The sequence below is a fragment of the Typopeltis vanoorti genome, chromosome 1 (genome assembly GCF_054136105.1).
Source record: "Typopeltis vanoorti isolate ZY-2024b chromosome 1, IOZ_Tvanoo_1.0, whole genome shotgun sequence".
Taxonomy (NCBI): Eukaryota; Metazoa; Arthropoda; class Arachnida; order Uropygi; family Thelyphonidae; genus Typopeltis; species Typopeltis vanoorti.
In genome coordinates this window covers 98,317,172-98,332,410 of record NC_143549.1, presented here as the reverse complement: position 1 = coordinate 98,332,410, position 15,239 = coordinate 98,317,172, and the positions used below count along the sequence as shown (strand labels likewise).

Sequence of the window (15,239 nt, the reverse complement as noted above, 5' to 3'; positions counted from 1 at the left end):
TACTGACTGCCAATGCTGTACTGGTTATTTTCGAAGGCATGTCTTCGTCTTCATCATCTTCTGACCGTTTATCACTTAAATCTTTTGATTTCAGAACTGGTGTCTCCCAATGATGACTACTCTCATGTAGCTCGACGCTTTCAACCAGTATTTCATAGGCAGAGGAGCTCAGTAGCAGATCGGTAACCAGTCTTCTTGAGACAGCACATGTGACTGGAACATTACCATGTAAATTATCATCAATTTTCATTTCAAAAATTCTCAAGGGTGTTATTTCATTTTCTCCGAAAGCAGAAGATATTTCTATCTTACTTTCTCCATCATGGGGCATATCTGCCACTAAATCTTCGCGCCCTACCGATATTTGCGTTCCCGTATCTATTATTCCATTTAAAACTCTACTTCCGCATTTGATTTTGACAACCTTCAAATCATCTACGTTTCGACCAATGTCCACTGATTTGGATACTGGAATGGAAATTTTGGCAGTCAACACACCTGATTTATTGTCATCCCCAGTGGTAGACGTTTGAACTAGGTTACTGTGTGCTGTAGCAGGAATACCTTTTGGCTGACTATTTTTCATACAAAACTTGGCGATATGACCTTCCTTTCTACAAGTAAAACAAGTTGGTTTGTAGTGAGGCTTGTATGAATCATCAATTCGCCGCAGCTGGTACCATCTTGGTGGACTTTGAGAGGGAGATAATAACTTATTCTTGAATATTCGCTCAGCAGGTGGAGTATAAGGTCTAAACTTTTCAGTAACCTTGTCCTTCGGAATAGCTCCAATGGGCTTCCTTGATGTACTACGAACACTGTCGTATTCGTCCAATCTGTCAGCTAACTTGGTTGGAGAAACGAATTTTGCCCAGTCGTCTAAGAGATGTTCTCTCACTTCATGTGGTACTTTCTTCTTCAGTTGATCCGTAATAATTAGATCTTTTAACCCTTCAAAATCCTTGATATCAAGGCCACTCTTCGAAATAATTAGTTATTTCATAACAGAAATCCCTCCAAGATTTTTCAGCAACCTTTTGGTGCATCACAAACTTTTTTCTGAAACTTTCAGGATTCAGTCTAAATCTCTTTAGTAGAATTGTTTTAATATATTCATAATCTTCGCAATTTTCTTCTGACTCTACCAATTAATTGGACAATCTCAAATGGTAACAAAGTCAAGAGACATGATATCCAGTCTTTAACATCTATTTTGGTTCTCTTAGCTTGTCTTTCAAACAGGGATAGGTATATCACAATGTTATCCTCTTGTAATCTAAACCTAGGCATTAGCTTAATTAGTTCAAGACAATATGGTTTATTGTCACTGGATACTGGAGTTGAGGTTGGTTGAACACGCGCTTCAATTTCCAGTTTCTTCAACTCAAACTCCATTTGTTCTCTTTTCTGTTGGGCTCCCAATTCATCTTTCTGCCATTGGGCTTCTAGTTCTTCCTTCCGCCGTTGAGCTTCTAATTCTTCTTTCTTCATCAGTTCTTCCTCGAGTCTGGTACTAATAATCGTCTCCAACATCCCTTTAACAAATTCTTCTTCATAAAATTTACTTCCCGTAATAATCATTTTAAGATCTATCACATTCATTTCAACAGTTGGCTTCTCTCCCAATTCTTCAGCCAATTTACGTAAATCTTCCTTTCTACCTTTGGTTAAATAAGCCATGGTGCTTAACAATAACTCTCTTTACTGATAAAAAAAAAAAATCACCCTTAAAAGGAATCAATTTCAATTTTTTTTTTTTTTAAATGCCCAGAAAGAGATGTATATATTTGGCGATTATGGGACTCATAACTAAATTTAACATATCATTTGTAAACATAGATAAATCTTACAATATTATCAGATAAAAAAAAACAAAAAAACTTCAACTACACAATTTACTACACTTTCAAATACACAAATATATATATATATATATATGTTAAAAAAAAAAAAAAAAAAAAAAAATATATATATATATATATATATATATATGTTAAAAATACCAAGCAATTTTAAACCTGGTTTTACTCCATTTCCCAAGTAAGCAAACAGACAAACAAGTCAAGTTTGCGCCTGCAAGTGATGCAAGTCTAGCTGATCCTACAGGTGGTGCAAGACCGAGGCAACTCGTGGTAAAGGTGGCATAAGCTCTGATCACTAATCTTAATATTTACCCTTAATGCCAAAACACATCTCCAAGAAGGGGATATATGATGTTTTGTATTAAAGGCAAGGGGCAACTACCCAGACCGGTTTCTACCTTTATTGAGGTCTCGTCAGTGGGAGCTAGGCTAGAAATATCAAGATTTAGTAATACAGAGCTTATATATTACTATTATTACTATTATTACGGGCAACTCCAGGGAGTCATTAGACTCATCGAAGGAGGCCCCAAATCATATTCATCACAACTATCTGACATTCATACAGTATCTATCATACCTCGCCTTAAACTCATTCACTGTCACAGCATCCACTACAGACTCAGGGAGCGCATTCCACTCATTCACTACTCTAAAAGTAAAGAACCCAGCTCTAACACCTTTACTAACCACACTTTTGCCCAGTTTCCATGGATGTCCCCTAGTCCTCCCACAACCAGCCCTGTTCTCAAAAATATCTTCTGAATTAATTTTATAGAAACCCTTCAGTAATTTGAATGTCTCAATCATATCTCCCCTCCTCCGCCTATCAACCAATCAACCAATATAAGTATTTTACCAGAACAAGTTGCCATAAGGTGTTTTAACCTTATTAAATAAAAATCTCTGGAGGAGATATAAATGTAGAAGGTATTTTACCTTGGGTATAGTATCTGGTAAAATACTTATATATCCAAGAAACTTCAACGAGCATGATAATGAAAATTTTTTTCATTTAGAAGAAACCTACTGCAAAAGATGATTATACTATTTCAGACCATTAACAGATTACAAACACCACCAAATAATATTACACATTATTTAGGAATGAAATTCAAAACCAAATAATTAAAATTATAGCAACTGCAATGAATGAAGTCATTTTGAATCAGGTAAGATATGTTAAATATTACTTAATTATTCTTTAAATAAGATCCCTGATGTAAGTCTAAAACATACGGATTTCCAAGATACAAATGTTTCTATATGTAGACATTGGGGAAAGGAGAAGAATATTTCCAGTAGATGACATGATATTGGAGGATTATACACATTTTTAGTTGATCATTTACAAAATCTGAATCTAGACAAAAATAATTCGATAAGCCAGGGATACCACAGTGCTGCAGATATGCATGAAAAAATTGAACTGTAACAGATTTTTGAAAAAAAATTCTAGGACATCTATATTTCTTGTTTTGTGAATTCTTTAAACTTGTTAGTGAGCAATGCAGCAAAAAAAAAAAAATTTTTTTTATATCGTCCAAGAAGTATTACAACGGTCAGCTTCAACAAAACATTGCATTGTATTGAAAAATCTTTTACCGGACATAAATTTGAAACCACCGGACTGTCCAATGTAGTATTGTGCCACTAAAAACTCAGATGCAGGTATGCAATGCTCTTTTAGAAATTGTTGATGATATTATAAAGATATAGATTCCAGAATGCAAGCCAAAGATATATCTTCAAAAATATCCACTATCAATTTTATTTGCTCAGTACTATTTTGGCATGCTGTTTTAAATAAAATACTGCAACTAAAATTCAATGTACATATTTCCCTTGCAAACACTAAAGGAATTAAGAAATTCTTCATAAAAAACAAAGTGATTATCTTTAAGACTATATTATGCTAATGAAGATGCTAATTACAGTCTCTTGACATTTGATGACTTCTCCAACACAGAAACTACTAGAAGAGAAAGGAAAAGACTCAATTCTGACTGCAAATTTCATAATCAGCATATCTATGACCCAAACTAAATTTCAAAATCTGCCTTTTTTTTTTTTTCTAGGCATGGAAAAATTCAATTGCAAACCTATGTGTGTGTGTGTGTGATACATCTCATCTTTAAAAGAAAAGTGATCGATACAGAAGAATATGATGGATATATCATCTAAAAGAGAAAAAGCCTTTTAGATGATATATACTGTATAAACATTACGATGAACATGAACTACTTACAACTATGTAAAAATTTACAATTGAAATTCACTGAGCATAATACTTTTGTAGCTATAAATTATATTTAACTTTTCCAATATTGGTCGCCAGCTGAAGTAATTTTATTTAGAATTAAATAAAATCTAGTATCCATTTCTACAGAACTATATAGTTCTAAAGGACTGGTTAGAGGGGATAAATTCCAGATGATTGGAGTAGAGCTCTCATAGTACCCATATATAAAAATTGAAATAAAACTGAATGCGTGAATTATAGAGGTATTTCTCTGCTGAGTATTCCCGGTAGGATTTATTTAAGATTTATTCAAGTATACTTGAGAATGATTGTGGAAGGGAACCTCGGTGAAGAACAAGCTGGATTCAGGGCAAATAGAGGCAGTCAAAATCAGATTTTCACTTCACGACAAAGAGTTTATTAATTGTGGGAATATAACAAAGATCTGTATTTAAGTTTTGTTGATCTTGAAAAGCCATTTGACAAGGTGCCAAGAGAAAAGCTATTCAAAAGGCAGCAGTTATATGGTGTCAATGGCACATTATATCAAGCAATACTTAGTCTTTATTTGAGTTGTAAATCAGCAGTTACAATTGAAGGAAGTACAAGAAGATGGTTTGATGGAAGTACAAGAAGATTATCCCCTCTTATTAATTATCAATATGTATCACATTATAAAGGAAAACAGTATTAAACCTGATATTATCAAAATTGAAGATGTTAATCTCAGCTCTTTACTTCATGCAGATAATGTTATACTTATATTTAAATTAAGGGGATATTAAATCCCACATTGTTTCAAAACCGAATAAGAAACTCAAAGATCGGAATCAAAGAGTTTCAGACCGGTTTCAACCTTTATTGAGGAAACCGGTCTGGGTAGTGACCTTCCACCATAATGTATAACATCATATATCTTCTAGGAGATGTGTTTTTACATTATGGGAAATACTAAGAATAATGATCATAGCTTTACCCACCTTTGCTATGAGTTGCCCTAGTTTGTACTACGTACTTTGGCTTACGCTAGTATCCGCTGATATTTTTATAGTTTACTATATTCGGCATGAAACACTTTGATTCCGATCTTTGAGTTTCTCATTCGGTTTTGAAACAATGTGGGATTTAATATCCCCTTAATTTAAATAATGTTACATCGCCGAAATGAAGCCTATTGGCTCTTTATTTAAGTTATACTTTTAAATAAATCTAGTTCAAGTCTGCAAGATTCCCTGACTAAATTGAATAACTGTTTTAATAAATATGATATGAAAATCAGCAATAAAAAGAAAAAGAAATGAAAATAGGCAGAAACACTGAAAATATCAACTGCATCGTGATATTTTAGAACCTATAGAACAAGTAAAACATTTCAGCTACTTAGGTACAATCTTTAATGAAGATGGTAAATTAAATATGGAAATAGACAACAGAATCAACAAAGTTGGTATGGCAAGAAGTCAACTGAATAAATTTATATGGAATAGAGAGAAATTAGCCAAAACACTACATTAGCTGTATATAAGACAGTGTTAAAACAAATTTTAAACTTATGGATCTGAGAGCTGGATTAAAAATAAAACACTTGATTAAAGACTGCAGATCACAGATATAAGAGTTCTGAGAAAGATTAGGGGAATGAACAGATGGCTTCAATTGCAGTTTCGTATTAAAATGAGAATATTGTTAGCAAAATGGTAAAGGAAAGATTAGCAAAACAAGTATTGTTTGCCAATTTTGCAAGAAAAAGATCCAGAGGAAGATCAAGATGTAAATAGATTGATACAGTAAAAAGTGCCTTGGAAAACACATATATAAGATCTGATAATGTTGGAGTCATGACAGATCGCAGATTAACTGGAGGAAAATTGCAGATCGGAAGTTAGTAATGATATATAATGTTTTCATGTAGTATTATCATAATATCCTGTACATATCAGGAATCTGATGATGATGATATATATATATATATATATATATATATATATATTTTTTTTTTTTTTTTTTTTTTTTTTTTTTAAATTATTTATTTATAAAAGTATGCAGACCTATAGTGCATTTTATATATTTTTGTATTTTTTATAAATTTTTTTTAGTCTGAAAATCCTGAGACAAAACAAATTCAGGCCTCCAGTAAGCAGAGCAGCAGTCTCACCCAGCACTGAAATTCATCTTCCACCTAAAGACAATTACAAGCATCCATGCCCATTGCGGGATTTGAGCGTGTAGCCTGTGGGCTGGAGAGTAGGTATGCTAACCACTCAGGGCAGCAATTATATATAATGCATATAATATATAATTACCATTATATTATAGTTCGCCCACTGTTTGTAGGTCCCTGCTTTGCGTCTTTCCAAGAATAGTCGATTCATGCTGAAGGGGAGAAAGAAATGAAGGACGTCCGAATTGGTCGCCAACACGTGAAATCACGTGCTTTAGAGGTAAAATTTTCCAACTGTTATACAAGCAACATAGTTAACTACAATAATCATAAAAGAGAAGTTAATTTTCCGACCGGTAATAATAAACAACTCATCCCACTATACGGACTGATTACCCTATTATCGGAATGGATTCTCCTTTTTCTGAGATGCGCAGAAGTGTCGAAGGATCTCTAATCGGTGGGCGAACTATACTATAGAGCTACTGTGAGCACATGACATTTTTTCAATTTCTGTCAAAAACAAGTTTTAATTATATTAAAGACAGCTGTACAAAGAGTATTCAACTTAAAGGAATTACAATCTTACCTGAATGACAAGTGGATATTCCGATTCTTTATTCTTATTTATAAACAGAACACTTAATGGTTTTGTATAAGATCTGAGATGAATAGTGTACTTTGGTTTACAAACAACCTATTAATAAAAACATAATATACGGTTTATTAAAAATATCTCCTAAATCATGGAGCTAATGAATAAACGTAATCTTGAATTATATTAAAACGGTAAGCAAATTTCACAAATTAGCAATATTTCCACTTTTAAGGATAAAGGAGATTTTTTTTTTTTTTTTTGCACATTTACCTGATTTGAAAAAAAATTTACAGTAATGCAACAAATTATTTCAATAATAAAAATAAAATCATATGTTGATTATTTTCTAGTTCTCTTGAACCATATAAATAAGCATCCTCATGGTGGAACAATGAATATGTAAGTCATCAATCAGAGGACAACACACAGTACAATCCCCCCCCTCCACTATATTTGATATCTGTAAACTGCGCATTCTCTGGCTTATTTTCCAGCAAGGAATTCCTGCCACTTCTGCAGAAGACTTACTCACCACTATCTGTGCATCATCGTTTTTTTTTCCCCAATCAAAGAGCATCACTACAGAGAGACATTACAATCATATCTAATACTTTATACTGAAGGTATTATTTTAATTATAATATTTCTGATTCCATATGATAATGTATAGCATTTCTAAAACAAGCCTGCATACCTACCCATCTCCTTTTTATTTGTGCCCTATGAACACATAAGGCTGAGATCCATCTTCTCCAGTTATCATCTATCTTTTGCAATTAATTCTTCTCTCCATCTCTCTTAACCCAACCATCATATCCTAGGAATTTCTCCTCTGTCCATTCCCAGTGCATCTTTTTAATTCACTGGCAATATTTTTTTTAATTCGTTTCTTTACATAACTCATCATTTGCTATACATTGTGGGCAAACATTTTTTTTTTTTTTTTTTTTTTTTTTAATTTCATAGAAACACTGTAGTTGAAAACTGTTTAATATGGTTTCCTGATTCTTTGTCAATTTCAATGTTTTGACCATATAATAATGTAGCCTTCACATTACTAAAAGATCTTTGTTTTATTTTATTATGATGCCTGAATTATTTCCACATATATTGTTTCAAGAAGAATCTGCTTTCATCTTTGTATTTCTCACAAGAAATATTTTTTGCTTGGGCATTTTTCTTTTTTTACTTGGCTTAGGCATTAGACTCATCACAATTTACTGGATGTACAAGACTAATGTATTATAAATCATGCGAAATAATAAAATCATGACTTGCATAGAGATCAAACATGAATTAAGCCAAGTCATAAAGAGAGAGTTGAGTCTGTTGTAAGCTAACCAGGTAAAATAAAACTGACCACGTTACACTACAGTCATGAAATAAATAATTAAAACAAGAACATGGTGCATTTTGCAATACCTAAAATGCAGGAGCAGTAAGTAACAACTATGGATTAAGTTGAGTTTGTGACTGAGGAAGGGAAGATAAACAGCTAGGAATATCCATGATTACATCTGCATATGAAAGGAGAAGGGGTAATGCCAAATCAATTTCCAGAACTCTCCCCATGTGCAATAATACTAAAGCTAATAGATGAACACATTCTATTTTCCATGCATTCTTGAGTGAGAAAACAGTTCTCAATATAAACGCATTTTTCAGAAGTTAAGATTCTATCCTGAAATTTTCAAACAGAACCTTTTTTGAAGATCAACTAATCAGAGGTTTTTCTTGAATGTCAATGAATTATCTGTAAATTTCTTTGTTTGGATAGGAATACTGAGTAAGCTCTTCTGACCACTTAATTGTAGATTTTATTAATTTGGAAATTTCAAACAGATATATATTATCACTATCTTGCATAGATAACCAAGGTATTTCCAGTTATACCAGGAAAAATGCACTGCATGCTTGCTTATAGCCTTCGGCTGAAAAACATCAGTTTTTTCGTCGATGTCCTTTGGTTGGAAAGGCCTGGGTTCAAATCTCGTCCAGTACACGAAGAACCTTTATCAGGGCTTTTCAACTGAAAGTGAGGTATCAAGTCTCATATGGAGGTGGCAGAGTTTTGCTTCCTGGAAACTCAGGTTTTTCCTCCTGCAAAAACAGGCAAACCAGCCATTAGACCACATGCAATTAACAGACATAATATACTGGCTGCATATCCTGGGTTGTTTTGTCCATAAATTCAACCAAACAAGCATAAGAATATTTAAACTTGGCCAAAAAAACTTCTTTCCTGATAGTAATCCTCCCCCCCCCCTCATTTGTGCTTAACAGATGTATGCCTGTACTAACTTTATCATCTCTACCCTATATTATATATATAGCATGAGAAACAAGTCCATATTCAGCCCACTCTGATAAAGAGAGGAATTAAATGTCAATAAAAGGAGATCAAACTATCAACATATTGCTTTGCCATCAGAGCTCTATAAAGTTATGGAGAAGATAATCATGTTAACCTTTTTTACCTGCAGAACTATCAGCTAATTTTGCAATTCAAAATCCAGAGATCTTATCTGCATGTCCTGAGGTGGAGAATTGGAGAACCTGTGCTGTTGCACAAGTTTCTCTCAGAAAATTGTCATCTTATCTGTGTTCCTAATCCTTTGTAACTGAGTTACCCAATTTTCTCTCAGATCATTTAATGCATGTAATAGTGGATGATGTGTCCCTCTTCAAATTTTCCAAATGCAGGTGTTCCTCAGATCTGTTATACCACTCATTCTTCTTCATATACACAAATATAATTCCCTGATATCAAACTCTATCATAGTTCTGGCAATGACAGCACTCTCTCCATTCCTCCAATTCATATGACAAACTTCGCAATGTTCAAATACCCCACTTAGTGCTCTAAACAGTGATTTCCATATAATCCTTATGGAGTGATGACAACTTAGTCACCTTTGGCTTCCAAAACATAACCATCTTTTTCCTTGCAAAAAATACATTAGTTCTTCTCTATAAAGTTATGGAGAAGATAATCATGTTAACCTTTTTTTAACCTGCAGAACTATCAGCTAATTTTGCAATTCAAAATCCAGAAATCTTAAAGCCATAATGTCAAATCTTAACAGCAAAAAGGATACCAAGTTTTGTGGAGGCTAAGGATGCTATAGCATCCTTAGCCTCCAAAACACTTGTATCCTTTTTGCTCGAGATGTTACTTTTCTCCTGTCCAGTACTAAGTACAAATCACAGATCAGTCCATCCTCAGAATGCTGTTCCTACATTTGGAGAATGCACCAAAAACATCTCTAAACTTCTTGAAGCGTACGCACTGCGAAAATGTCTGAAAATGGCACCAATGCCTTGCTAAGGAATCAACAAACTCAGCACGCATGTGCACCATTGCGATCACAGCACTGCACTGAAAATATTTAAAAATGGAACTTACTTTCTGGACGTCCCTTGTACACACACACACACACACATTGCTTAGCCAGGTTGGCCAAGTGAATAGCATATCTGCTCACCAAACAACAGGCTGCAGGGTTGAATTCTGACTAAGTAGAGATGTTTATGAATGTCTTTTGGTGAGAGATGAATTTCATCCCCTGGTGTGTACTGTACTACAATCCTGCTTACTAGAAGCCTGTGTGCAATTCAGTCAGTATTGAGAATACCCTTTTGTTAGGAAGACCTGGGTTCAAATCCTGTGTGGGATGCAAAGGACTTTTATAAAGGCTTTTCATCAGGTGAATTAGCCAGTCTCCTATGGAGGTGGTAAAGTCACCCCCCCCCTCCTGGAACTGATTTTTCATTCTGCAAAAAGAAGAGTGCAGAAGAAGCACATAAGCAATTAAAGGATATTATACACTGGCATTGTAGCCTTAGTTGCTTCAGCCATATCTCCAAACAACTACAACTTACTGAAGGCTTGAAAAAGTTCAGTGTTTGGTTTCTAGATTATGTAAAACAGCAACAACAATAATAACATATAAAAACTGGCCCACCATACCATGGGTTTACAACCTTACATGGATGGGAGTCACATAAACACACAGAGCAATAATCCATCATTATCCAGCCTTACTGAGAAATCAATTTGCTGGTTGATTAAATGAAGATACTGTTACACTGTGATGTATTACCATGAAATCAATTTACAGCAAACCTATTCAAGAGTAAGTTAATTGAAGGTAGGATTATTTAGAAATCAATGTATATGCACCAAAGAGCCAAAACATTATGACCAAGGCATCTTGATGCAAATCAAAGCAACTGCAGAGAAATAAAGCCCCATGTGCATGAAATGGTATAAATAACACCTGATACTGCACTCTGTTAATCAATGTTATTCTTGTGGCAGTGGACTTAAGCAAATTTGACAAAGGCCAAATTGTGATGGCCAGATGACTTGGTCACAGCATTTCCGAGATGGCAAGGCATGCTCACAATCAGCATTGGTTAGTACCTTCAAAAAGTGGTCTGAGGAGGAGGGAAAAACCACGAACCGCCAGCAAGGTGTAGGCTGACCACAGTTCATCAATACTCAAGGTGAGTGAAGGCGATCCTGGATGGAATGAGCCAACAGAAGGTTGGCTCATTCCAACCTTCTGTTGGAACACGAGCATCAAAACTGGACATGGGTGGAAGAAGGTTGTCTGGTCCGATGAATCTCATTTCCTGTTGCACCATGTGGATGGCCAGATACGTGTGCATTATTTACCTAGGAAAGTGTTGGCATCAGGATGCACTATGGGATGAAAATAAGCCAGTGGAGGCAGAGTAATGTTTTGAGCAATGTTCTGCTAAGAAATCCTGGGTCCAGTAATTCATATGCAGGAAACATATCATCTACCATCTATGAATTGTTCACAGAACATGAAGAAGACTTCCAGGTATTGCCCTGGACTCCAAATTCTCCAGACATCAATCCAATCAAGCATTTGTGGTTTGTGTTGAAACAGCACAATCGCCATCCTCATGGTAGCATGTCAAGAATTCCAATACACTGCCCAGCCGATTCACTTTGTGTGTGTTGTTCAGTAAGCAACTTCGGCACCCAGCATGCACACAACTCCTGATAATTTAGTTTCTCTGACAATTTCATGAAGATGAACATGAAACTTCTGGAAATTGCAGCGAGAGAGTGACGTTATAGTGAATCCCCTATTCTGTCAAATCTTCTCTGCAGCGGCTCAACTATGTAACTTACAAGAGTTAAAGGATTTGCTGGTTACATGTTGGTACCAGATACTACAAAAAAAAAACTTCAGAAATCTTGGCAAGCTGTTTTGCCAGCACTTACTTATATATATATATACAATCCATACATGAAAAGCCACAAGACCTAGCACATTAGTGCTGTGTGTGGGCAAGAGGAATAGAAGAGAGGAGAAGTCTGTTCCCATTTTGCTTGAACAGCTGAGGGTTGTCATTTTTGGGGAAGGCAGAGTGGGGAGACTGTTCCAAAGGAAAGAAGTAGATGGAATAAAAGAGGAGGCAGTGAGGTTGGTTCAGTGAGTTTCAGAATAAACCATAAAAGGGTGTTGATTAGCAGTGGCTCCTGTTTTAATGATTTTGGAGGGGGAGTGGAAGAATAAAAGTGGCCAACCAACACCTCACTATCCCTGTCTGCTTGATCGGTGAAACTGGAGAAGGGGAGCCAATATGAGTTGTGGACGTTGAAGTCCCCAAAAAGGATGACCTCACTATTGGGGTATTTAGACTGCAGAAAGTCGAAGAGATCAGAATGGTTGATGAAGTTTGAAGAGTGATAGAGGGAGTATACGAAAAGGGTACATTGATTTGGTCAAGAAATTTTGAGCCAAAGCAGATCAATAGTGAAGATTCAAGGATTTGCAGTCCCTGGCATGGTATTTCAGTTCTGATGAATGCACAAGTGCTGTGTAATGTGTGTGTATGTTTGGGCAGTTGAGGTGTATAGAATGGCTGTTGAGAATGCCAGTTAGGGTTCTAAAGGAATAGTAGTTCTGGTTTAGATGACTGTAGATGGTGGTGCACATTGTTTATATTGCAGTTTAGATGGACATCGATGAAGTGGATGGCAAAACTTTTTTTTTTTTTGGTAAGAATTAGTGTTGGTGCATTGTTTGGTTTGGATTTCTGTTGTCTTTTGTGATTTTTTTTGTTTGGAATTTTGATTTTTTTATGGGGTTTTTTTTGGACTATTTTGTGTGGGAGAGTTTTTGAGATCTGCAGTAGAAACTGCATTTCTTTTGGTTGTGGTTCATTGTGTTTGTTGAGGAAGAGATAAAAAAAGGAAGGGACATGCACACTGTTACACAGAGGGGAGTCAGTCTCCTGTCTATATGTGGCCGTGACAGTTCCCCTTCAGCCACAGAATTTGGTCTCCCTCTAGTCACGAACTGGCAAAATACATGGCTGCAGGATTTGTCACTAGCTGATCAGAAAGCCTCTGGGTTGATTATTACCTGGTTCAGTCCCATGTACTAACTAGTGGCTGGCCTGTGGAACTGTTTTACTGCTGAACCCTTGAATGGGGGGAGGGGTCCAGTGTCCCTTACAGCTAGATTAGTTCATTGAAGGTATCACTCTCAGTGCATGTGGGAAGAGTGGGTGGGGAGACAAAACCAGAACCCTTGCTCGCAGCAAAACATGGCCGCAGCCACTTCAGGTCTCTAATAAGCCAAGCGGTAGTATTTCACCAAGTGATAAAAGATCTCTGCGATATGCATGGAGGACCAACATCATAATAGATAGGTAGTTATAATGTTTTGGCTCTTCGGTGTGTGTGTGGGTGGGGGGGGGGAACTGTTGCATGCAAATGTAAAGACATTGTCTAGCAGAAAATCTTGTCAGTAAAGTTAATAAAAGTAGCCATGATTAAAGTTTCAGTGACACTGGCTATCAGTGCAACAATGGAGAAACAGGATTTAAAACATTAGCACAAAATTTATTTATATAATACACTAAAGTACAATACAAAGATAAAAAAATAATGAAGAATAATAACTGCAATAAATACTGGAAGTTCAAAAGAAAACATCTAGAATTAATGTTTTCTGCAGAGCAGAAGGAGAAAGTTTAAAAATATAATATATGATGCATAAAATAAACCATGCGGCAGAAATAAGATGGCATACTGCCTAAGTTCAGTATAGTATGTGTTTATACAGTCAACTTTCATCACAGCAAATTCATATGAACAACAAAATAGTTTGATATATAGTGGATAATTTGTTATAGTGAATTTCTTTAAGCATAGCATTGCACTTATGATACTTTGGTCGGCACTTTTCAGTTGTTTACTATAACTGAAATGTCACGAGCACAGTATCATAGGTACATGCTATAACAACTTAGAGATCCTGTGAGACCATATGCAAATAATGATTTTCTACAATTCTTCAATCTAAAATCAATAAATACAAACAAAAAAAAACTAAACCAAATGGATAACAGATGATTGTCTAAATCACTATATATAAATAAAATGGAAAATGGAAAAAACTGGAAGACCAAAAAATAAATGGCAGAAATCCATGACAGGAGGAAGAAAACCTTAACTTCCTGAAGAAACATAAATTTGCAAGTTCTTTAATCTTCTTCTAAAGCCAACATTTTCATATACAAGAATTCTCATTCTTGTGGAAAAAAGGTATTTTAGAGTGTCTGATATGCCTATACGGAGCATGTTGGTCAAACTAGTTAGTCATTTGAAATTATAATAAAAGAATAGCAAAGAGGAAGGAAAAAATCAGGACTAGATGTATCTTAACACTTGACCAACTGCAAGTCCTACAAGATGCTCCTTTTTCAAATGTGCAACTTCATTTCTACACAAGATGAATGGCAAAATAATACTCTAAATTAATTACAGCACACACTAGTAGGAGATCATACTGTTCAGTGGATACATAAGTGAACCAAGTAACAAAATTGGCATGCATGCAATCAGGTTTCAATCAGGAAGTTGAAAGTTTTTTGTGTTCAGAAACTTGCAACTGCTGATGCATGATCATGCTCTTATTTTTGAGCTAAAGTTATAAAACTGCAATTGGATGTAAAGGTATGAGAGAGAATTTAAAATTAATTTGCATGAAATAAAATCAATACCTTATATCTTGATTTCATGTCGATAATTGATCTGCACTAAATCTGTACATATCTCACATATTACATAACACATCTGAAATAAGATGCATATCTGATAAACATCCTCAATACAAAATATATTATTTCAAAATATATAATAACTTAATGTTTGTCAATGAATCATGAATGACTCAGTGACAAACATCATAATTCAGATATGATGTGTCTATTAATCTATTAGCGATAGGAACGATCCTATTGGACAAATGAGTCCAGTAAGTTTTGCTTTGCACTGCAATGAGAAAGAAATGTTCAGTAGAATTGTACCTCCTTTTTCCATTC

The 15,239-nt window shown here is 35.0% G+C and overlaps 1 protein-coding gene across 3 annotated transcripts in view; it reads right to left on the bottom strand.

Annotated features, from left to right (window-relative positions):
* The window catches only part of LOC150110247 (transcription factor E2F5-like), a 152,762-nt gene that overhangs the window by 107,677 nt on the left and 29,846 nt on the right, over positions 1–15,239 (bottom strand). For all 3 annotated transcript variants that reach the window (XM_090392363.1, XM_090392372.1, XM_090392382.1), the window contains exon 4: positions 6,855–6,962. In XM_090392363.1, coding sequence (XP_090248489.1) covers positions 6,855–6,962 — 108 coding nt within the window. The remainder of the gene's footprint in view (positions 1–6,854; positions 6,963–15,239) is intronic.